The following is a 23,293-nucleotide window of genomic DNA, read 5'->3' as shown; positions in this document are numbered from 1 at the left end:
TAAGCAGCGATGGCATGATCACTGCCAGCAAACGCAAGTGCCAGTCACTAATCTTTGGTACTGTATGTTCATCAAAAGTACATACACTATAGCTTTCCATCTAGGTATTCTTAATAGAAGGAAAGACAGATTAAGGAAAAAAAAGCAAATAAAAACATTGAAAAGGCAAACAGAAACCCCACTAACCAGCCAATCAGTCTGGAGAAGAATCAAATCAAAGGCTGTGAAAATTCCCACCCACTCCCCATGATATAACATGTCAATAATGCAAAATGTCAGGAAAAACAGACAGCTGAAGGCCACTCCTTGATCTTGAGAACAATTTATGTGAATGCTACTTAAGAAGTGCCTAGAAAATGTATGGCCACTTTTTTTTATCACTTCCAGTGAGTTCACTGGGATCTATACACTGAATATTATGCAAATCTCAGCGCTTCTTGAAGCCTCTGCCTACAGATAAAAGCCCTTTATTCTCTGTTTACAGCAGGTTTTTGTTTCAAGGAAGAAAAAAAAAAAAGAAAAAATACTCGGTCAACATCAAGAAATAGATAACAAAAATGCTCTCTGCTGGGTTTACACAGGCATTTCAGGATTGTTAAACAGAGTACTTCCTCCCCAAAGTTAAGTCAGACAAGTCTATTGCTGTGAAGGAAGGACAAGCTGTCAGCCAGTAGCTACAGCAAAGCACCAACTGCTCCTACCATCTTACCTGCATGAACTATTACCATCAACTTTCTTTACTGTTAGTTTAAGAGTCCTTACAACAGCAGCCACAGGCCGAGCAAGAAAAGACAGAAAAAAATCAGACAGGAGCAAAAGAAAGACAGAGGCAGAAAAGATGTTTAGAGTTAGAGGAAAAATGTTACAAACTATACATTTATTTTCAAAACCAAAAGAATGATAAAGGTACAGAATTAAAATAGACAAACTTGCTTCTAGGGACAGATGCTCATCAGAGAAGTGAAGCATACTGCAGAGGTTAACTGGAAGGGGTAGTCATGTTTTTATTGAAAACCTAATTTTTGCATGACTTAGAGCTACCATGAAAGCCTACTTTCAAACAGCAGTTCAGCTTACTGAGCTCTGACAGGAAGAATTTGGTTTTTTTACTTTCTTCCTTCTAGCCCACAGAAGCTGTTTCCACAGTGCACTTAGATCATCTTAACAACTCTGTTTTGTAACACTAAAAAAAAGTCAACAATTAGTATCTAAAACTAATACAGCATATGGAACGTGCTTCTAAAAAAAGGAAAGGTACTAAAAGCAGAAACTGTTCCAAGTGCATCACAAATTTTCCTTGAAATGGCCATGATAATGATTAGCATATGGATCTTACGGGGCAGCAAAAGCAAATTCCATTTGCAGGCTTTGCCCTCACTAAGATATTCAGTATCTGCCTTCACAGTGAAATTTTACAGCTTTTGTTCACTGGAATTCAGAGAAAAAAAAGTCAACTTCATTTTAACACAATGCTGGTTTAAGTTTATTTTGCCTTAGATGTGCTAATTAAGTTCTACGGGCTTCTTTTTTCCTCCACTTATTTCAAAACATACTTAAATTAAGATGTTTAAATCAAATGAAAAGATGTTAAAATCAGCTATAGCAGCCACAGAGAGTAGAAATAGCAACACAAGAATCTTTCTACATTCTTCTCTCAACACATGGATGGAATAGGGGTGGCGGACAAAAAGATCGCTGCCTTAAAATGGTAGCAAGCACACAAGTAGAAGGCTTTGTTGCACATGCATGCTTACCCTTCTTTAAGCAATATAGGTTGCTCTATACTCTTGTGATCTCTCCTTCCTGAAGATGAAATTAAATCTAGAAACTAAAAAGTGAACACAAAGCATAGATAAAAATGGCAGTACCGCACTACTCAAATTAAAATCTCTAATATTTGTACAGCACAGAGCTACAAGAAAATACTGTAAAAGTAGTTAAACAGAAGGCAATGACAGAAGCTTGAGGAATTTGGGAGGTTTCCTGGGTTGTAAACTAAAAATAGCACAAATGCTCTTAAGCAGAAAAACTGCAGATGACCACCACTTCTTGTGCTTCTCTGTTATACGTATCTTTCACTTCCTTTTGGACTAAGCAATTTTCGTCACAGATCTGCAGCATTCTATGAAGCGTGCGTATGTCTCAAGCTTTAAGCAGCAGCTTGTTAATCCAACCTAATTATTAAGCAGAAGTAGATCCAGAGATTCTATTATTGACATGCGCATAATTTGTTAAAGGTTCCTTGAATATTACAGTTATCAGGAATCTGCTTTTTCCAGCACAAACTTCCTGGTTTACAAACAGTATGTATTATATTCTAAGACTCCCAGCATCAGCTTCAACAACACAGCAGGATTTTCAGAACATCCATAGGGATCACTTACATTTTTTACTGCATCTGCGTATTTCTGCTCATTAAAATAGTCATAAAAAGTAGCCATGTAGGATTCCTTGAAATTGGCCTGAAATACAAAGCCAAAACCATGCATATCATAATACAGTCTATACAGAAAATATTATTGTTAACAGCAGTAGACCATGAGGCAAGCCACTGCAGATGAGGGATTTTTTTTTTTTTCTGGCCAGAGGTAAAACAAGCAAAGTGCTACTTTCCTGTTGTACAGCACACATTTAGTAGTACTAAATTTTTATTTCAAAAAGGTAGCAGAATGCACTTTAAATGTTCTTTTACTATAGTTAATGCATTCTTCAAAACCTTCAAACTTCTGCTTTGGCATTTAATGTTGGTCTGAAAAAGAAGCTGACAAGAAGTGTGAGAGAAGGATTCTATTGTCTCAAAGGATTCATAATTGAGGTACAGATTCATCTATAGTTGCCTGTGTGAATCCTAGCTAGACCACCAGCGACCCCAAATTATCACCAGATGCAGCAGTGTGGTGCCTTAGGTACACAAGTTTTATTTCAATCGAACAGGCAGAACATGGGCATTTAGACCTAATCTCATCACTGACTGGCAGAAAACTGAACTGGTATGAAAAGAAAAGTATAGCCCTTACTGGGTGAGTCTTCTCAGTTGAGCTTTAAGATGCTGAAACAATCTGAAAAGCCCTGTAGAGCTGCTGTCATATACTGGAGGTGAGTAGAGAACGGATTTTCCTGACCCCTATCTTTCTTCCAGAAGGAGGGAATGAAAAGCCCTGGAACAGACTTCTAGGCTGGTCACACAATTTTGCTTTACTGAAATCTAGTTCAGATTAAGACAGATTTAGTTTTTCTGTGATCGTGAGAGGCTTATAATCAAAGCAATCATAACCAGTTTTGCATAAGCCTACTGCAACTCAAGCATTTTAAAGGCTTAATTACAATGAGTGATAAAAGATTAAAAAAAAAAAAACCAAACAACTTTCCTGAATTAAGCCTTTAAATGAAAATGGCATACTTACAGATTTAGATTTTGATAGGCTGCCTAGCGTTTGAATGGTTTTAGAGATAAGCGTCAAAGTTCGAGAAGTCTGAGGATCCTAGGAAAGAGAACAATATTATATAGACTAGCTATTTAAAATATCAAATAGAGGAAGATAAACTACATTTCTTCTTTCTTATTTCACTTGCAGAAAAGTAACATAAAATTAGAAAAGACCCAATAAAACACTACATTTGCTTTTTGAAGGCTTTTGACTCTGAAGCCATCACGCTTCATAGCTACTCTATTGCTCTTCAGAGAACCAGAGGCAATTCATGTGCAAAAAAAAAAACCCATTGCTGACAATCAATCCAGCATTAATGTAATGTGGCAAAAATAAAGCAGTAATCATCTTTTCTACAGCAGCTTAGACCATCTACCTTGTTTGTCCTTAAATTTCACTGTTCCTCCCACACCTCCCAAGTTCTTCACATACACAGTCATCCAACATATGCTTCATATCCAAAATTCAGATCTTTGAACTAACGAAGGTACTTCTCCTAAAAGCTATTAAAAGAACTGAAGAAAGAATCTTGATAGACAGACTATGGTGATAGAACCGTATACATAGCTAGAAAAAACTGATACAGTACTTACTGGATGGTGTGGTGTAAGCTGAAAGAGGTTTGGAGAAAGAATGGCAGGAGCAAAGAATCTCAGGAAAATAAAGCTGCTAACAGCTGTATACCTCACATCTAGGTCACCTTTTTAAAAAAAAAAAAAAAAAAGACTTCTACTCAGCATTTCAGTAATCCTTCCTTAAAAACCTTCTGAAATTATCAGAATGCCTTCAGAAAGCTAACTCAAGCATATGCTGGAAATGTATATATTTGCGAGTTACAGGATTAACTGATGATGGATGATTTGGAGCCAGAGATTATCTAGCATAAACCAAAGAAATGTCAATGAGTCTTTTAAAAAGAAGTGAGTTCACGACACAGGCTACAAGGAGAATACCATTCACTTTTCCACTACACGGGGAATTTCACACAAACACCTGCTATTCCATCTATGCAACTAAAGTATGATGAATAACTTACATAGTTTATCAAACGTTCAGTACAGAGGCCAACTCTCAGTTATCTAGTTATAGCCCCGAGCACAAATGCTGTACAGACTCCTAATGTATTTATTCCAGTTGGAAATTACAAAAAATACACTTTATTTATTTATTTTTACATAAAATAAAGAGCACAACAGCACAATCAATGGCTTTCTGATTGAGCTTCTCTACTATGAAGTGACTGTTTAAAAGCTGAACTTGTATTACTCTCTAAAATGTCCTTATTGTAATCTGCTCCCCTTCATGGAAATATATAGGTTGGGTTTTTTTGCTCAGTTCCGGTTTTATATTGCCTGCTCATTCTCACAGAGCCAAAACAACAGGGAGGGAGCAGAAAGAATTCCCTCTTGACAGCCAGAAGGCCTTCGCAGCACATGGGCCTCCTAGGGCAATAAGCTTGCAATGACTCAAATAATTTATAGATTGGCCTTTATTACAGATTGACATGTGAGCAGAAAATAATTCAGCTGCATGGAGTCTGCAGAATAAGCCATTACAAAAACCTGAGCATACTTTGAAAATATTAAAACCATAAATACATACCATCATAATGCTCTTTTTAAAGGCTGTTTTCCTTTGAAAGATGTTTAAGGAAAACTCACACAACCATTAAAAGTCATGTTCTTCGTGGAATGAATAATCAAGGAAAACCTAGCATTAATACACACTCCAAATGCTATTTTCTACAGCTGTTGTTCCATTACTAAATCCATTATGGGTCATGCAGACTGCTACACTACACCTGCACTTAAAAGCTACCAGTAATGTGAAATATATAGAAACTCACCTTGAAAACGTTTGGCAGCTGATTCTCTTAGTGAGAAGAAAATATCACACATCACTGTAGGGCAGCTTACACCAGATTTTGTAATTACGGTAAAAATGCGATCAACGTATTGCCTCAGATTTTCCTGAAAAATGCAATGATTATGACAAAAATAGTATAATTTTCTGCTGTGGAAAGTGGTATTATTCCTGGTTTTATTCATAATGGCATCATTAAAGATTCTCACTTTCAACATTATATACTTGTAACAGTCTCACACTCAGTGATGCTCTGGTAACACACATATTCAAGTACAAGAGTAAAAATATTATTCCTATCAAAACCAAACATCAAGTGATATGACTGTATGGCATATCATTCCTTTTCACAGCACCATTTTTTACATCATCAGTAGAGCCACAGGCTAAGTTATCCTCATCCTCAAGGGCAGGGGGAGAAGTGATTTAAATTCTACAGATATTGTGTTTATAGCATAATGTAAAGCCATTGTAAAAGAATTGTAAGAGTTTGTGGTGTTAAGAAAGCTTCCAGTGTATTCTAATGAATGACAAAATTATTTGAAACATCCAACATTTGAGGACCTCAGTTAAACTTGACAGCATAAACAGAGATTGCATCTTCAAAATCTAATGCATACCCTGTTATTTTCCAGGTTTTCACCATCTTTTAATTTCACAGGATCAATTTCGCAAGGTTTATGGACCTGGCAGATCTAGGGGAAAAAAAAAAAAAAAATGTGTACACAATATATCAGTTTACCTTCAAGAAGAAAAAGTTTTGTAAAAAGCATAATCTGTTAGTTTTTTGGGGTAAAAGGCAAAAGCCAACTTTATAAATTGTATTTTTTTCTTTTGACAAAGCATTGAAGGTAAACTACATGCGATGTTTATTTTTTTCCAAAAAGTAGCATTAATTTGTTCTACCCTTCAACTGAAATGAAGAACTGGTCGTGAGACTCTCTCAAGCAAGGCTGTTCAAGAAAAGTCCCATTTTGCCAAAACAGTCAACTTTGAAAGTATATCTATATTCTTTAAAAACTTGACATTTTTTGATGAAACATTAGAACAACAGCTGAAGAAACTGTCAAATCATTTAAAGGAAGTCTGTGGTCTGAAAGTATTGCCCAATTACTGCACTAAAATACCCACACCCGCCATTCTGGACTGGATAGATAATAAACCATTGTTACAATACATGCATCACATACACAGTTATCTAAGAAAAATTTTATTCCTTTATACCCCCTGGATGTAATGTATTACTTATAGCTTCCCAGCAGCTTGCTGCTGTATATATTGTTTATTCATTTAAGGTATTCCTTTATTAATTTCTCAGAAACAATAAATGTTAGATTTTATAAAACAGAGTCATTTAGTTAAATAAATGGAAAAACTTTCCTTTTTCTTTAATACAATACAACTGTTTCTGAATTGGGTGACTCAGCTGTGGTTAACCTAACACACAGGATTTTAACATAGAAACAGGCTCTTAAGAATTATTCCAACAAAGTCATCTTAAAATAGGAAGGAATAAACAGTATCTGCTCCCTGAAGGCCTTTTACAGTGACATTTTATCAAATAAACAGTCTGAACTGCTCTTACCTCATCTATAATTGGCTTTAGTGTAACTTGCAGATAATGCATCCCTGCCAGTTTCATTGTCTCGTCAATGCACTTGGAAGTTAATGAGTTTCCTCTGAAAATGGTGTTTGGGTCTCTGGAAGTGAACAATTTTCTGTAATTTAGTCTCTCTGTAATAAACTGCTAATATATGGAAATAAAAGAAGCGGTGAAAGGTGACGGAATGCAGAAACAAAAACTCCCTTTGACACCAGCCTGCCATTAAATGGAGTCATGTAGCATTTAGCACACTTCCAGGTTAGAACAGAAAAGCAGTAGTCACGGTATGTCCAAGAGGGACTACAGATTTTCTTTTTTGTATTAGATGGTGTGCTCAGTGTACCATTGAAACACATGGCAACACACAGGCTCAAATCACTGTCACGTGTACTTTTTTTTTTTAGTATTACTTGCATTTTGGGAATGCAAGTAATTTCATATTAATTTTGCACCTGCAATTCCTTGTATAGCAATTTATGTTATGCAGATAGGTACATAATCAATGACCTCATCTACATTCACAAGGTGAAAACCTGTGCCTACCGACAGCAGATCAAACTTGGATATGAAGTTATTTGCTTGTTCTTATACACACACCGATGTCTTTTCTGTTGTTTACAGCTTACTACACTTGTATCCGTTTACAAGTAGTGAATAACAGGATGAATTACTTTGCTGGATTCATCATTTTGTTTCATAAAAAAAGTAAGCTCACTGTCTGTTACAAATGCCAGAAAGCCCTGAAAACAAACGCCATCTTTGCTGTTTTATCACAGGAACACGACTGACTAGGGAGCAGCAAATTTCCTCATACTGCAGCAACCAAGCTGTTTCAGCCAACCTGTAGCACAGAAAAAAATACACCTACCTACAGGAAGGAAAACACTCTGTTCCTCAGACATGCTGTGAAAAGCCAACCCACACAAAGACTTTATTTTGTACTGAGGAAGCTGTTACTTCAGAGTCAGTATCTGTCATTCCCTTTGACTCCCAGTTGTCTCTTCTACTGTCAGTCAAGAGCATGACTACATAGGCACGACGCTTGTGGCAACAAATGTTCTTTAGGACCTGCCTGGTGTGAACACTAGATCTTACACTACTGAACCGTCAGCACACTGGTAAGTCAAACAAGGGACTTACAAGAAGTGACCAGAAAAAAGGATTTTGTTTTCTGCTATCAACTGCCAGATTCAATCTCTTCTTTGCTCCTCAGCCCTCTAATTGGAAAGATTAGACACACAGCTTTCCTTAAATATTCATGACTAGAAAGAAACTTGCTTTTTGTTTTGAACAAATTCAATGAACACTTTTTACTCAGCACTAGATAATTTATTAGCACGCTATAAAGCTGAAATGATTTTGTATTAACAGCTGAAGGTAATGTAGGATTTCACAGCTATCATCAAGTATAATTAAGACTGAGAAGAGTGAAAATGCCTACTCTCAGACCTTCGAATAGTCTTGCAAGTAGACTTTGAAAAACATGGTGGGAATTCTTCTTAAAATCAAACTCACCAGATCTTCAGAACAGTGAATGTGTTTATAAAGACCCCTGCCACTCAGCTAGAAGGTGAAACAAAGAAACTGGACTCAATAGCCAATGCGACATTTCTTAAGATTAGTCAAGTAAGTACAGTTTGTGAGACTCTACTATCACTAGCCCCCCTTTCAGTGGCACGGGAACAACTCCGACAGTTTCCTTTGAAATTACAAAGTTCTAGTTCTAGAAACTGAGCAGAAGATCCTAACACTAGCCAACACAGAGTAGGTATGTTTGATAGCAATTTGGTTTTTGGTACTTACTGAGTTCTCTTCACTTCAGCATTTGCAATGGCACTTATAAAAGGCACAATTCTGCCATAGTGTAAGAAAAGCCTGACAAGAGGTATGGCTGCTTCTTGTTTTTCTCTGCAAACTTCACCCAAAATGTGTGCAGCTGATGCTGAAACAGGCTGAACAGTGGAAAGAAAAAAACTTTTGAGAGATCTTTCCAGAAGAAGCATCCTTTCTTTATGCTCCCGTTAGCTCCTTAACGCAGAACCCCACAAAACAGTTGCAATGACCAGCTACCCAAACACGCCTGTACAGAACACGGGTGGGCGTTACACTGCAGTTTTTGTTGACTCTAAGTTCTGATCACAAGAGGGCAGCAATTTAAAAACTATTACAGTGCAGTATCTTTTTCCCCCTCCCATTTTTAATAGCTGTCTTTTCACTGAATGTCACTGTTGCCTGGGAAGCAAGTGAAGAGGAAGAATTCTAATCCTTCTCAATTTCAAGCCACAAGAACCCAGTTCTTGTACTGGAAAAAAGAAAAAAAAGCACTGTTACAACTGCTAAAAGTATATGTAACAGCACACACGGTCCAACCCTCTGACATTTCAGGATTAGCTCTTGGTTTGGGTTTGTTTTTTTTTTTTTTTAATTATGCAAGTAAACCTGTTCCTCTCCAGTAAAGGAAAACCAATTGATCAAACTGAAGTTTACTTTGCATTTTCATATGTAAAATTAGAAAGCCACGGAGAATAAGCTGCTGCTAAAACCACTGATGTTCCTGGGTGTGCCTTCACCCACTGTACTGCATGCAGATAAAGATCTCTGCAAGGACTGAAAACAAGCAGCAAGGATATGCAGAACTTAACAAGGCCCTCAGGTCTGAAAAGGAAGAAGCTGAAGACTCCTGTAATTACACAACTATAATGCCAGCAAGATAGTGACAAACATTCAGAGAGACCCCCTGTGAGGATGATCTGCAGGAGAAGAATAAACAGTGCAAGTAAATTACCTCGACATCTGCAGATTTTAGCAGGAGGTCTCTAAGTGGACTGTAATAGTCTGAGGAAAAAACATGGTCCTCAGTGTAAACCACATTTAACCTTAAGGAACCGAGGTCATCAGGTTTCAATGACTTGTTACCATTATCTCTGGGCTGCAGGAAATACCTGATATGCAAAAAATAAGACAGAAAATCTATGCTGAAACACAAGATTATCTCAGGCTATACATGAACATATATAAAATGTACAGATACACACAATACTTATGTATGTTTTGAATTCTTCAGAGTTCCGAGTCAGATTTTTTAATTGTTTGCCAGTCTGAAATTCAGTTTGCACCAACTGAAACACGGGAAGTTCTGATCATGAAGGTTTATGTAGATATGATTAAAAACCCACACACTAAAACTATGGCACTGTTGATGAACTGCAGTAAATAATATCATAAAGCCATTAGAACTCCCACGTGCAATACAGAGGCAGACTGAAATCTCTGTATATCACATTATCAAAACTTCTTGTTCTTACATTTGCTAAGATTACTTTGGCTTGCTTACAAAAAAAGTTACAAATTAAATCCATTTAAACTTTATCATATAGCGGTAATTACTCTTAAGTCTTCACAGCAGACATATGTTTCTACTTATTCTCCAAAAGAAAAATGTCAAATACCATGCTTCATAAGAACTAGACTGTCGGAGAAATTTCAAAGGGAGTCTCAGTTCTCCTAGAAACTCGTCTCCAAACTTCAAGTTACTGGCATTCCAAAGATCAACCCTGTAATAAAACCAAATAACTTTAAAAGTTTCATAATAAATAAAAAATTAAAAACAAATAATCCCAACGTTGTTTTCAATTTTGGTTTTTCCCACCCCTCAAGCCTATGAGCTAGAAAGTCTCAAAACTGTACAACAACAGGTTCCAAACAGTAAAGAGACAACCTTACCTTAGATTTCAGTGAAAAAAAGAATCTAAACTACCTTTTCCTCATCTGTCCTATTTCCACTATCCATATTAATAAAGATTCAGAGGGCTGTTTGGCTATCCCAGATAATGGAAAAATAAAGGTAAAATGGGCACCAGGGGAAAAAAAAGTGCAGAGATACTTACAGACTTCATACTCTCAGTCCTGGTCTAATTTGGGATTACTAGCAGCTAAGTGGCAGCTTTACAGAGTTAGGCGGAATACTCTCTACACAGTCCTTCCCAGTGTTCTAGCTCCTGGGAAGATTCACTGTGTCAAGCTTACAGATTTGTTGCACCTAAACTAGTTCTGTACAGATACTCAAAACCTAGGACAGTTCTACCACTCTCTATAATCTGTGTATCGACTGAAGTCTACACAATTTTTGGCACTCAGTCCCTCATGTTTGGGAAGTTCTGGTATGTATCTCTAGATGCTATTTCTTTCCCTTTCACATGCTCTTTAACATTAGGATGTAAAACATCTGCAGTGAGATTCAAAGTAGAAGTACTGGTATCTAACCTGGCCAATACCCACCTTGAAGCAAGGGTATCAAACTCCAGGGTAGTTGTTTCTATACATATTTTAAGGTTTCCTCTGAGTGGCATTTTCATTATAAAACAAACTCAGCTGAGAATTTCACAGCTAAGTGACAGTCTGAATGTGCCTTAAACTTTGGGGGGAAAAAAGATGTATGGGAAAAAAATACAGCTTTTTAAATAACAAAGATTTTTAGAAGACCAACTTTAATTTGGATAAGGTGCAAAGTCATCCCATTATGGACATATTTATACAACCTTTCTAGTCTCAAGCAAGTCACAGTAGGCTTGTCAAGGAATGGATGTTGATAGTCCTGCTAAAGGTTTATCCTACCTTATGTAAATGCAGAGTATGCCACTTTTAAATCCCCTGAGCCTTGTATCTCTCAACAGTGTCTCATGCATCAAGTTTCATACACGAGACATACCATCCGCTCACATTGCATGCCTGCTGGGTAAAGTTCTTCAAACTCTGATATTTTGACAGTATTTCTGCAGGGCAAGAATTCCCCAAAAGAAAAAAACTTCTTTGAGAATTCAACCTCCTCTCTTTCTCCATATCTGGTTGGCTACTGTCTTGCTAACTAATTCAGACGGCTAAAAGCAGGTTCAGGAGGAGCGGAATCTTTTGAGACGTTTCTTTACACACAGTCAAACTTACAATTTACCAAGTATTTACAGGCTACTGGTTTCTAGTTTATCCAAATTCTTTCAAGATGCCCATGAGCAATAACACTTCGAAACATACGCAGCCAAAGGGTGTTCCTCCACAGAAACTTAAGTTACAGAAAAAAAAAAAAAAAAAAAAAATCAGTGCAAAGGATCTGTAGGAGAGGAACTACCAACTCAAGGTAGATCTCACACTACACAGGAAGCAAAGCAGGCATGCAAATTCTGAAATTATTGTTTTGTGCGCTTGGAGTATAAAGCATAAGCAGCATTTTTAAAGTCATAATACACAGACCTCAGAGTCTAAAAGATTACTGTTTTCTGAGCTTTTTAAAAGGCAAAATTATGCCAAGTGTTATTCTGAAACTGGTCAGACTGTAGTCACAGAAAGAAAGAAACAGAGATGGGGGAGGAGAAACAATGAATTTCACCATAACATCTGGTCCCTAACTGTTGATATGCCCTGCCTGCAACTTCCTACACCCACTCAAAAAGAGAAACTTTCATAGCTTTAGAGAGAAACCATGAGAGACTAAGTCTTCTCTTTACCCTGTGGAATGGTATTTGTCTCAGGAGAAAAAAAGAAAACAAACCCCCAAACCCATAAATTGTACGATCTGTCCAGAGGGCATGGGGGCAATCTGACTCTGACTAAATAGACTGGAGGAAGTGAGTGGGGGTGGAAGGGGAACCTGAGACAGAAACAAAAACACTCTGTCCTACAGGGGACAAAACCTCTGAGCAAAGAGTTTGCCCAACCACGACTAACACTTTATCTGCTTTTGTCTATAATTTGATTAATCTTTTCCCAACTATTTTGTAAGCCTCCTCACAAACTATTCAACTTTACCACACTGTGATGTGTTGGTTTTAAGGAATGAAAGACTTTCTGAAGCTCAGCTCCACATACATTATCATTGCAGAGAAGTCATTTTTCCAAAAGATATATTAAGTAAAACAACTGTATCATTCCATTTAGTCCAGTTGTAAAAAATAAGAATCAACTGAAATATTAAGCAATGCATAACCACTGTCCACCGATGTCTAGGGCCCCCTTCCAGAGTCACAAAACTACCAGAGAATCCTAGCTTTCCTTTAAAATCAGTGGGTGGCTGCACATCATGGTTACAAAGACTAGACTGGAAATCCCAAGACACTGTTCAGTTGCCCATTCCATCACATACTTTCCATAGGATATGGACATGTTACCGCCTCCCTGCCTACACCATGCAAAGCTTTGCAGAAATATGGTCTCGTGCTAGGCCTAGATCACATGCTGTGCTGCAACATCGACACCACCAAAGCAGCATGGTACTGAATCTGGATCTTTGTTCTTTCTCCTATGAATTAGCTGTGGCTTGCCCTTAACCAGCTACCTTTACACTGCCTGACACAGATGTTCTCAGAGAAAGAGAGTACTGCTTGTCTCTCTCGAGTATGAAGTTTCCTTTTGCCATCACACAGAGCCATGGCAAACACAAATCCATTAATGGTCTTGCAGTGTTGTGATACTACACTAACAGGTTACATCAATCAGCAGCTGACCATCAAATCAGAACGGCCCTCATCCATTCACTGGTGAACACAGATGTGTCTTGCTTGCTGGGATTAAGTATTGTTCCCTCTTCCTGGTCTCCCCTCTTCCTTTCCTTACAGCCAATTGTGCTTCTGAGGGGACTAGGGAATGTTTTGGGAGATAAGCCCTCACCACCTCTCTAGTGGGAATACCTGGGAAGGAAGGGGGTGTCACCGTTCTCCCTCAACCTTTCTTCCTCCAAATCCTAGCATAAAGGAGAGGGAGATTTCTCACCACTTGATGCAGATACAGCAGCTGGCCTAAGTCTCCAAGTTTCAATGTATGTGATGGTATGACGCATGTGATACCTTTAGGTTTTGCACCTCCTATTGTTTCCTCTCCGCTCTTTCTATTCACCTCTCCCCACAGACACAGTTAACAGGCCTCAGCAGGTTTCAAAACAGTGGGTGGCAGGGAGTAGAGTGGTGTTCTTTTGTTTTTGAAATTAGGATTGCTTCTTTCCTGCGCAATGGGATTTCACACGTATCATACACAGCCTTGCAAGAAGGAGTTAAAGTTTTGCAGGCAAAAGAGAAGAGAAACTGCCTCTGCCCCAGAGAAACTCTGAGTTCAAGAGTCTCCTTTCAGGGAAGAAGGACCTTATATGGGTTGCTAAAATTAAGTGATAAAAGAAAACAGACCCTTTAACTAGGAGCATCATAGAGGCTTCTGGGCTCTCTTGGGAAACTGAGGGAGGGAGAGAGGAAAGGGGAGCCCAGACATAAAAGGCTGTGCTTAATTACAGCCACACATTAGTATACACACAGCATATATAGGATACCAAGGAAAATAATAAGGATCTCTCCTGCAGCAGAACCACCAAACATATTCAGATACAATCTACAGGACAGTAGAGGTAAATGAACATACAGATACAGTGAGGAAGACTCATCTTGATTTATCAACAGTAAACCCATGCTTGCCACTTTAAAAACTGAGCCTACTGCAAAGTTGGAAGACAACTTTGGGAGACAACTGTATTAGTATAAAATACACTACCTAATCTCCATTTTGTCAACTTCATCAACATCTTCAATATCAAAATGGGACTTCTTGTTGTAGCTACTGGGTCTTGTAACCTAATTAAAAGGAAGAAACGTTAACAAGTTGATCTGATACAAAAGTTACTTGTACAAAGCTCTGGAAGATCGCAGCCTTTGACTATCAGCAGTGACTTCAGTACCGATTCTGAAAACATTCATGCATGCATGTTGACACACATTCCCAGCTATACAAAAGCAGTGGTTACACAGTCATATCCAAGAGTGACTAGATACTTCATACTTTATTTACAGAGAAAGGACATCTTTAACATCAGTACATCTTTGAGTTTAGATTGACAAAATAAAAAAATCATGGAAAGGAGTAGCACTTCTATAATCTACCTAGGGAAATAAAGGGGCAATTAATAATTGGGGTTTAAATACAGCTGTACAACAGATGGCCTGAGGCACTCTGAAGAGGATAAAACCAAACCAAAACCACCCTTAAAAACATTTTACAGTGTATCCAATTAAAATTGCGAAGTTCTGCCTGTCCTGATATCCTGAAAGTCAATATATCATGCCCATACAATAAAAACTGAGCTGATCAATTGTCCAAGAGATGCTAGCCTGTGTTATGCATATCAGAATATCGATCCAGGTGCACAGTTCACCAACAGTATTTGCAAGACTGATAAACAGCAAAGCACAGGCAGAAAATAATGGGAAGATAGCTGTAAGTGCAGAGCATTAGCAAAAAAAGGTTTGTACAAACATCTCTTAAATTTTGTTTTCTAGCGTGATTATAAAAAGACTTTGATGGTTGTATTTTTGTACAGTGCATCAGAAACTTGAGAAGAAGGTTACCCCACCCAGCTAAAACCACAGCAGGAACTGATCAAATGCAAGTGTGTATGATGTGTGGGTTCAGCTCTTGGTTGCACACAGAAGCTGAACTTTATTGTAGGTTTAAATGCACTTGTGGCTTAATACTTCCCACTCACAAAAACTGGCTTTTATTGTAAACTTGACTTCTTGGTTTTAGATTGTACATCAGATGGAGATGGTACAAACAAGAGATGCAAAGATATAGCTGCACAAGTGGAGAGGAACCAGAAAAGAATCCTCAGCACGAAGACACTCAACAGAGCCTTTTTGCTGTATGTGTGAGGCAGGCACCACTTTCAAGGTGATACATAAAAACTAAAAGGTCCTAGAAGCACTGGAGATCAAGCCCTCTAGAGTAATTTAATTAGATGCACCTATAAGCCCAAGAGCACAGAAGATTTAAATACAGCCTACAACTTCAGCAGCTCAGCACAAATTTTCTTATCTACACACAGTGTAAACTGTACTACATAACCGCACATGACATTTTCTACTACCACTGTGAAGCTAATGGTGCAATTTTTAATAAAGGAAGCAAAGTTTTAAGTCTTTTATTACCTGTAACACGATTTAAAAAAAGTTACAGCATAGATGTAACTTATGGCACATCCCTTCTAAATAAACACTTTTCTGAGAAGTTTTGCTGGAGTCTGCATGTACAAGGTCTCTCTGTTCACCTGTACCACTGCTTAGTGTGCAGATTAATACAGCTCAGAAGCGGTATTCCTAAAAAGGCAGCTGTATGAAGTCCATCCATTCCAAGGATGGAACTGGAGATGAGGCAACTCCCAGTCCACAGCGCTGAGCTAGCTGCCACCTACCATTTTACAAAAAAGAAAAAAAAAAAAAAAAAGGGGGGTAGGCATAACTCTGCTGTGCTAGTCTCTTTCTTTAGGCAAAGCTGACAAGCCATTTATCAGCTGCTCTTTTTTTTTTTTTTCCCCAGCATATGCAGGTTTTCAGCAAACAGGTCCCCAGCACTACCTTCTTCGGTTCCTGTAAAAGTGGCATTTTCTTGTAGTTGCATATAGAACTCCGAGCCCCCCCACCATGCTGCAGCTGGAGCGGTGGTGAAAATGGCTCCTAACCATCAGGTGCAAGTTTCGCTCATAGCACTCCTTAAATAAGCCCTTAGATTTCCCAAGCCAATGATAAGCTATTTTCCATTCAGAAAAATTAAATCTGTGCCACTTTTGGATGCAGAAAGGAAAGCACCCATTCACGGCCTTTTACAGATCAGCTTCTACCTTGGAGGCATGGCCAATCAGTGTGCTAGCAGACTGCAGGAAAGCTGATGAAGCTGTTTGGAAGCAGTAAGTGAAACCGCTGTCAACAGCATGAATCTGTGCAGCTCCACAGGAATCAGAGCGCTCCATTAGCATGCACCAGCCACAGGTCTGCCCAAGTCTCATTAGTGAATGTATTTCCCAGTCACAGCAGTTCTACTGAACTTTGTTCCTTGGAGACATTTAGCCTGATATGTACTAACTACTCTCAAAATGACATAAATCTATGATGGCTCTGTCTGCACTAAGGGTATGTTTATGTTTCAGAGTTCTGGCTGATTCAGACATTTCCCCAGCTCTGCTCTTACTCACACAGAAAACATTTTGCTCTGAGTTAGCAGAACGACTGGGGCATAGGCTTGAGTTCAGGTCTTGCTTCTGCTGATACTTGCACGCAAGCTCTCAGCATAAAGGCAAGCTAAGCAAGCCTCCAGCCCACTCCACAACTCCAGCTGGAAGACGCTTTCTGTTTCTCTCCTTCCTCTCCTAATATGGCACCACCTGCCAAGTCTAGTGTTTAAATACCAAAGGTTTGCTGTTTCTGCAGCTCACAGATGGCTGAGGAATCAGACAGGTGAAGTTTTGTGCTTTACAGTCTGAATTCCCGGATTGCATTCTCATGAAAAAGTTCTCGCTGACAGATGCCTCCAGAACTGTCTATGTTAAGAATAAGGAAGCCCATTTTACTTTATTTACACATAGCATCACTCTTGTGTCACTGCCAAAGGCCGCAGGTGATAGAGTGAAATTCTGGGCAGCCCTGAGTAAACACACAGACACCTCACCACCATTTTAGCGCTCAGTACCAGGGGATCTCTCCCCCACCAACCGTGCCCATGCAGGACCTCCACAGAGTCTCACGGAGTCAGGCAAGGAGGCACAAAGGCTCGCTGCTAGCTAAAGTTAAGCCTGCAGAAAAGTTATATCCTAGGAAGAGATGTGTTGGGTTAACGGAGAAAAGATTACCCTAGATAGCTATCCTGGCTAGCCCTCACAGCTTCCACCTCTTTGGGCAGTGAGAATAAAGGGCAGTGTCAATAAAGAACTTGCTATATCTGTTGCTCAAATCCAAATACATTCCATCAACAAGAGCATGTTTCTGCTGGTGTGACCGACTTCAGATTAGTCAGTACAACTGTCAGCTTCTAGGCAAAGACGGTGGTTTGTAGGAGGGGGAAGACAGCAACAAGCCCCTCACTGTCACTGCCAAGAATGATACATGCACTTCAGATCTGCCCTATGCAACAGCACTTGTATGGCTCTCTTCCCCAGCTCTCCTTCTCGATGTGTCTGCCTGTGCCCCTGAACTGACTTGAAAAAACGCATCCCCAGGTGCCATCTCTGCACCAGCAACAATCTCTCATGCAAACATGACCTGAATGCTGCAAGTCGTATGGGCAGAAAGGACTTTTCAATGATAAGCCAACTGCACTGCACTACTCTGGCTTTTCCATCAACTTCATTATGCCAGATATGTTCTTGAGGTATCTACTGAAATAGAACAGCTAAGCATAGACTGGGACTGAGATGTCAAAGAAAAAAAGAAAAGAGAAAGATACACATACTTTAGAAGACAGAATAAAAAGTTTCAGGAGGTATCCAAATTATAAGCACATGCACATATATGTATGGACACACCACAATTACAGCTACTCTTGCCAGAAAGAACCAAAATGAGCACTTTCATAAAAGCTATACTTTGTCTTAACTGGACCTGTTGAAAATGCTCTGTATTAAATAAAGCTGTTGAGGTTTCACCCACTTGGGAGGAAAGGCGCTGGTATTGCAGCAGACCGGTACAGCCAGAACATCCAGTTTAAGTGTATTTTTCCTCTACAGTTTTCAGTGTTCCTAGGAGATAACCTTCCTCCCATTGACTGGGAAAGACAGGGTGGAGCAACTATAAAACCACAGGCTAAGAAAAAATAAAGAAAAATATCTTTTTCTTTTTAAATCCTGTTTTTAACTGTCCTTTTCAAAACTCTCCTGGGGTGAGTCGCAATGGAGTGTAAAGCCTGCTGTTCACAAGTGCTCACCTTGAAGCTTTTCCTACAGAGCATGTGAGCTGAAGCAATATACTACTCCCTCAGCAGACGGCTAGTCTGATCCTGGGTAGTTCTTTCCCCTGCACCATACTTTGAAACAGTCTTCAAAGATGACAGCTGGCACAACATGGAGCAGGATGCTGTGCCAACTATCTACAGTATAGTATTTCAGCTTATCACCCGTTCCTTTGAAATACCAACCTCAAAATAAAACACTTCATCAAAATGTGGATTGTTGGTCTTCTTCTTAACTTTAGTCTTTTTGGCTTCCGATCTGAATTAAGGGGAAAAAAAAAAAAGAAACAAATGTAAGAAACAACATTAGCAGAAGTGTGATCCAAGAACAGAGCCACCAAGGAACAAACAGTCATCCACTTGATTTATTTGATAAAACTGGAATGCCATGTGGCTCCAAGCACAGCAAGGCATACACATTTGCACACATTTAAGACAGGGATTCACTGCATGCCTATTTCTCTGAAGTAGCAGTAGTCACAGTTTGTTATCTTCCCTTAAACACAAGTCCTTGAACCCTGATTCTATCACTCGCTTGATCCAGCAGAATCTTATATCTGTACAAAGCAACTGTCAAGAATGGGGGTCTGAGCAGCAACATTTGAGGGAGTCGGACGGTCTCAGCCTTGATGTGACTCAAAAATTCCTCATATCTTAAAAGAACAGGAGACAGGAAGACTGACATAGCTGTTTTTGTGTTTTATATTTTATAATCCTGGCCTGAGGAATCAATGAATGCTTTTTCAGTGGTGCCAAATAATCAAAAAAACCAGAATGATTTCCTCAGTAAGAATATTTTTATTGCCATAATACCACCCTTTTCCCTGCAGCCCCAATAGCACCTAGTTAATATTATGTTGTTGAATTCATATGAGTGGTGCTGAGCAGAAATCTCTTAATTTCTACTGCTCTACAGGAGCAAGACATGGCAGACCTCCCTCAAACCACTGTCAGGCCTGTTGCCCAGTGAAAGTTCAGCACTGCCCATTCATCCTCTACGGGCAGTGCCATCCGCCTGCACCTGCCTTTTAGAATCCAGACATCTAACTGCTTGGCACTGGGCTAGAGCCAGCCAATGCATTTCACACAGGCCAGCCAACAGCTGTTTGATGATTTCCAAATGTTATGAACCTACGCTTGATTTGTTCTCATTACCTACAAGTGAAAAGCTCTGTGTTGTCCTGTGTCACCAATCTTCCCCTACAGCTCTGCAGTAATAAGAAGGCATAGATAAAACAGACACAGATGGAGAGGCGCATCAGCCATGTGGAAAACTGACCTACTAATCATTTCATCCCAGAATCTATCCTCCATTTCTCATGTAGCAAAGCTGCTTAGATAGCTTGTAACTGCTTATATTAACCAGACAACTCTACATATTCTTTTACAGAGGTCAAGCAAAGCTGGGTCTAATTCCCAGTGCTGGTACAGGCTTCCTGTGTGACTTGATTGGGCCAGTCCACCAGTGCACAACGTTTTCCCATATATATAATATAAGCATAGAAACAGTTTTGGTCAGGAAGTCTGATGGTTCTGCAAGTACAAATCACAGAATAAACAGCAGCACATTTGTTGAAAATGGCATTGCATCAATTCAGCAGAATAAAGCAGCTTTCCTACTCTAAAAGGAGAGGCACTGAAAAATCCAGAGAGGAGAATGATGTACAGATTAAGAATATCCCACTATTCCTACGAAGAGCTGAGAGATAAGAGACTAATCGCCTCCAGGACATAGGGCAGATTGCCTATCCCATCTCATCAGTCACACTTGCCAATCAACCTCTTTACCGATAAGCCCATCTGGGAGGGGACTGGGAAGCAGGATGTAGAACGGGAGGCGATTAAGGCAAGCACAATTACTGGGCAATTACAAAGCAGTGGATGGGAATAAGCTGCATGCTGCTTGCTGGAGATAGGAGGCAAGACTTCTCCCCCCACCAAAAAAACCAAATAGGAATAGGATGAGGTGATGCTCCTTATTCGGAAGGGAAATAACGTTATCAGTTGTCGTACATTATCCCGACCGAGGGGTGGAAGGAAGCAGACAAAGGTTAGGTTTGGACATTCAGGGATACAAAGGGTAGTCAAAAAATTTCCTTACAGTTTCAGTAATAGTCACCCAGTAGCATATGAAACAAGTTACAGGCTTAAAACATCAAAGCATACAACTCAAATACACAGATCATTAATGGAGATAAGGCATAACACACCTAGACAAAGATGAAGAATACAGACCAGTCTCAAAGACTCCTCTGCATGCAAGGTAGGTATTTGTCAAGGATGCATCTTATTTATAGCATTTTCAATAAATTATTGTAAAACATTATGAATGTTACCATGGAACCAAATCTATTTCTTTGAGGTCATAGCAGAGCTGTTTTGTTTCTAACATAGCACAGACATAAAAGATGACTCTAGATAAGCAGAAACAAAGCAGTGACACCCAATACCATGGAAAAATTTTATAATAGAACAGGAAAATTTAATCCTAAATTTGAACTGGAGAGTATTATGCAGAATCTCATTACTAAAACCTCACTCCAAATTTTATCCATGCTATTATGTCCACATATATCAAATAATAGGATCACCTCAGGCTTTCGACACACACATTAATTTGCCACACCTTGAAAGTGAAAAGACTCTAAATATTCACATACAAATGTGCGTACTCTGCAAGATGTTAATGTATTCAGTTTTCTCTTCTGCCCCTGCCCAAAATTAGGCAATAAATTTGCTCAAAAACTGGCCTCCAACTGTGAGGTGAAGATGCACAAATTAAGTCTAACCACAAATTACACACTCCAGGATATTCAAATTATTCAGGAATTATTCAGACCTTTACATAAATCAAAACTGAAACAAGCCTCAAATTACTTACTCTAGTACAATTCAGTAGCTCATACATATACACACCGACACTTAACATATTCTAGTGGTGTTTAAATACTCCCATATGTCCATCTGAGAATGCAAATTTCTAATAGACAGAGGAAACAGAAACCATCCTTATAAAACAGAAGCTCCTGTATGCGCAATACTTGCCTGGAGGGTCCTGCTAAGGTAACGGTGGCATAGGGATCACATTGCCCGTTCACAATGGGCAGACCTTGGCACTCTAAAACTCTAGAAAAGAAGAAAAAGCAGAAAAACAAATCAATGAAATGGGAGGAGACTGGAGTGTAAATAAAAGCAATGCATTAGGCAATTGAAATGTCACTAAGCACAAGCCTTTAATTTATGTCTAAACTTGAAAACACATTTTGGTCTTAAATAGTAACTTTAACGGGGTCAGAAATACTGTTAAATTACAGAGAAACCTTAACTCAAAGGATTCTTACTATGCAAGTACAACAATTTAAGGTTCATGAAATAAGAGTCTGCTGTCAACATGGAAGCTGTCAGCACTTTAAAATTCTGTGACAGCTTATTCACAAAAAAAAAAAACCAAAAAAAACCCCCACCAAACCCAGAATCTACTTCTGTAACAAAAGACTGAAAAATGCAACCCAGATCCCAGCAGTAGTCAAGTAATCTCTCAGAATCACATTCATCAAGGCCTTGGTGCTTTTGACAAAATTTGACATGGGCTTATTTGTAAAGGTGAGTTATCTACAGACCAGGAGACAGTATGACAACAGCCATCTTTTTCCATAGAACTTTTTAAACAGCAAAACTGAAGAAACACATTCAGCAGCTCTGCACTAAAGAAGTCAGAGAGACACTGAAGGGACAAAATGGAACAAATTGGGTTTTGCTGCAAGTCATGGTGAGAAACCTGCACTTTTGCACTCTCATTTCAACATCTCTTTGGAAAAGGAAAAAAAAAACAAAACCACACAACACAACCCCAAAACCAGTGAAAAATGTTTCATGATTCACAAGTTAAAACCCACTGAGGAAGGGCAGCACCGACTGGTAACAAAGGCAGACAAGCCAGTTGCCAGGACTCTCCCTCCTGGAACGGGTTCTGCTTCCAACAGGTAAGCCTGTTGGGCTGATGTATTTACACAATAATATCTGGAAAATTCAGGTGAAGACAAACTCTGAAGCTCTTTGGGCAGGTGTGGAGTACTATACTTGCAGTGTGAAATACCTTGCACACTTCTGGGTGCTATAAAATCAGCAAGAGAAGTAATTCCATTGTACTTCTTTCAGTGACAGCAACTTTGATACAAAAGAGTATTTTAAAAAAATCAATAGAGAAAAATTCAGTAACGGATAGCGCTCCACAATTTTATCTACAAAGCAAGTTATTTGGTAACATACTATGTGGACTTCAAACACAGTTTGAAACTACAGGCCTATTACTTAATCTGCATAAAAGGAAAAAATTTAATATTCTTAACCAATACAGGAATTGGTTTTGTACCAGAGGAGGTACAATCTAAACAGGTTCACACAGTCCTAGCAAGTACATGAAGATTGAGATGTGGTTTGAAGACATTCCTGTTTGAACAGAACAGCAGCACACCAAGTGTCAGTGTCAACCCCCAAGCCCTTCCACTGCTTCCTTAAGGCAGCCTGTAAGTTCCTTAAAATGAAATAGTAACTCAATGGCTTCACTGCAGTCAGCCAATTTTCTACTGTTGATGAATGGCTTCCAAGCCAGTTCTCATCCATACAGAAAGAATTATGTGAAATTTAAACACAGAGA

At 39.0% G+C, this 23,293-nt stretch overlaps 1 protein-coding gene across 2 annotated transcripts in view; it reads right to left on the bottom strand.

Moving 5' to 3' along the window:
• RASA3 (RAS p21 protein activator 3) overlaps positions 1 to 23,293 on the bottom strand; it is a 134,321-nt gene that overhangs the window by 10,322 nt on the left and 100,706 nt on the right. For both annotated transcript variants that reach the window (XM_074144284.1, XM_074144293.1), the window contains exons 6-18: positions 21,682 to 21,762; positions 18,823 to 18,895; positions 14,419 to 14,498; positions 10,344 to 10,448; positions 9,680 to 9,836; positions 8,698 to 8,846; positions 6,877 to 6,991; positions 5,912 to 5,986; positions 5,275 to 5,398; positions 4,022 to 4,128; positions 3,405 to 3,482; positions 2,385 to 2,462; positions 1,755 to 1,828 (exon numbers count right to left, since the gene is read on the bottom strand). In XM_074144284.1, coding sequence (XP_074000385.1) covers positions 1,755 to 1,828; positions 2,385 to 2,462; positions 3,405 to 3,482; positions 4,022 to 4,128; positions 5,275 to 5,398; positions 5,912 to 5,986; positions 6,877 to 6,991; positions 8,698 to 8,846; positions 9,680 to 9,836; positions 10,344 to 10,448; positions 14,419 to 14,498; positions 18,823 to 18,895; positions 21,682 to 21,762 — 1,296 coding nt within the window. The remainder of the gene's footprint in view (positions 1 to 1,754; positions 1,829 to 2,384; positions 2,463 to 3,404; positions 3,483 to 4,021; positions 4,129 to 5,274; positions 5,399 to 5,911; positions 5,987 to 6,876; positions 6,992 to 8,697; positions 8,847 to 9,679; positions 9,837 to 10,343; positions 10,449 to 14,418; positions 14,499 to 18,822; positions 18,896 to 21,681; positions 21,763 to 23,293) is intronic.

Source organism: Numenius arquata, chromosome 1 (assembly GCF_964106895.1).
Source record: "Numenius arquata chromosome 1, bNumArq3.hap1.1, whole genome shotgun sequence".
Taxonomy (NCBI): domain Eukaryota; kingdom Metazoa; phylum Chordata; class Aves; order Charadriiformes; family Scolopacidae; genus Numenius; species Numenius arquata.
Note: the sequence above shows the minus strand (reverse complement) of the source record. Positions and strands in the feature narration are given on the sequence as shown.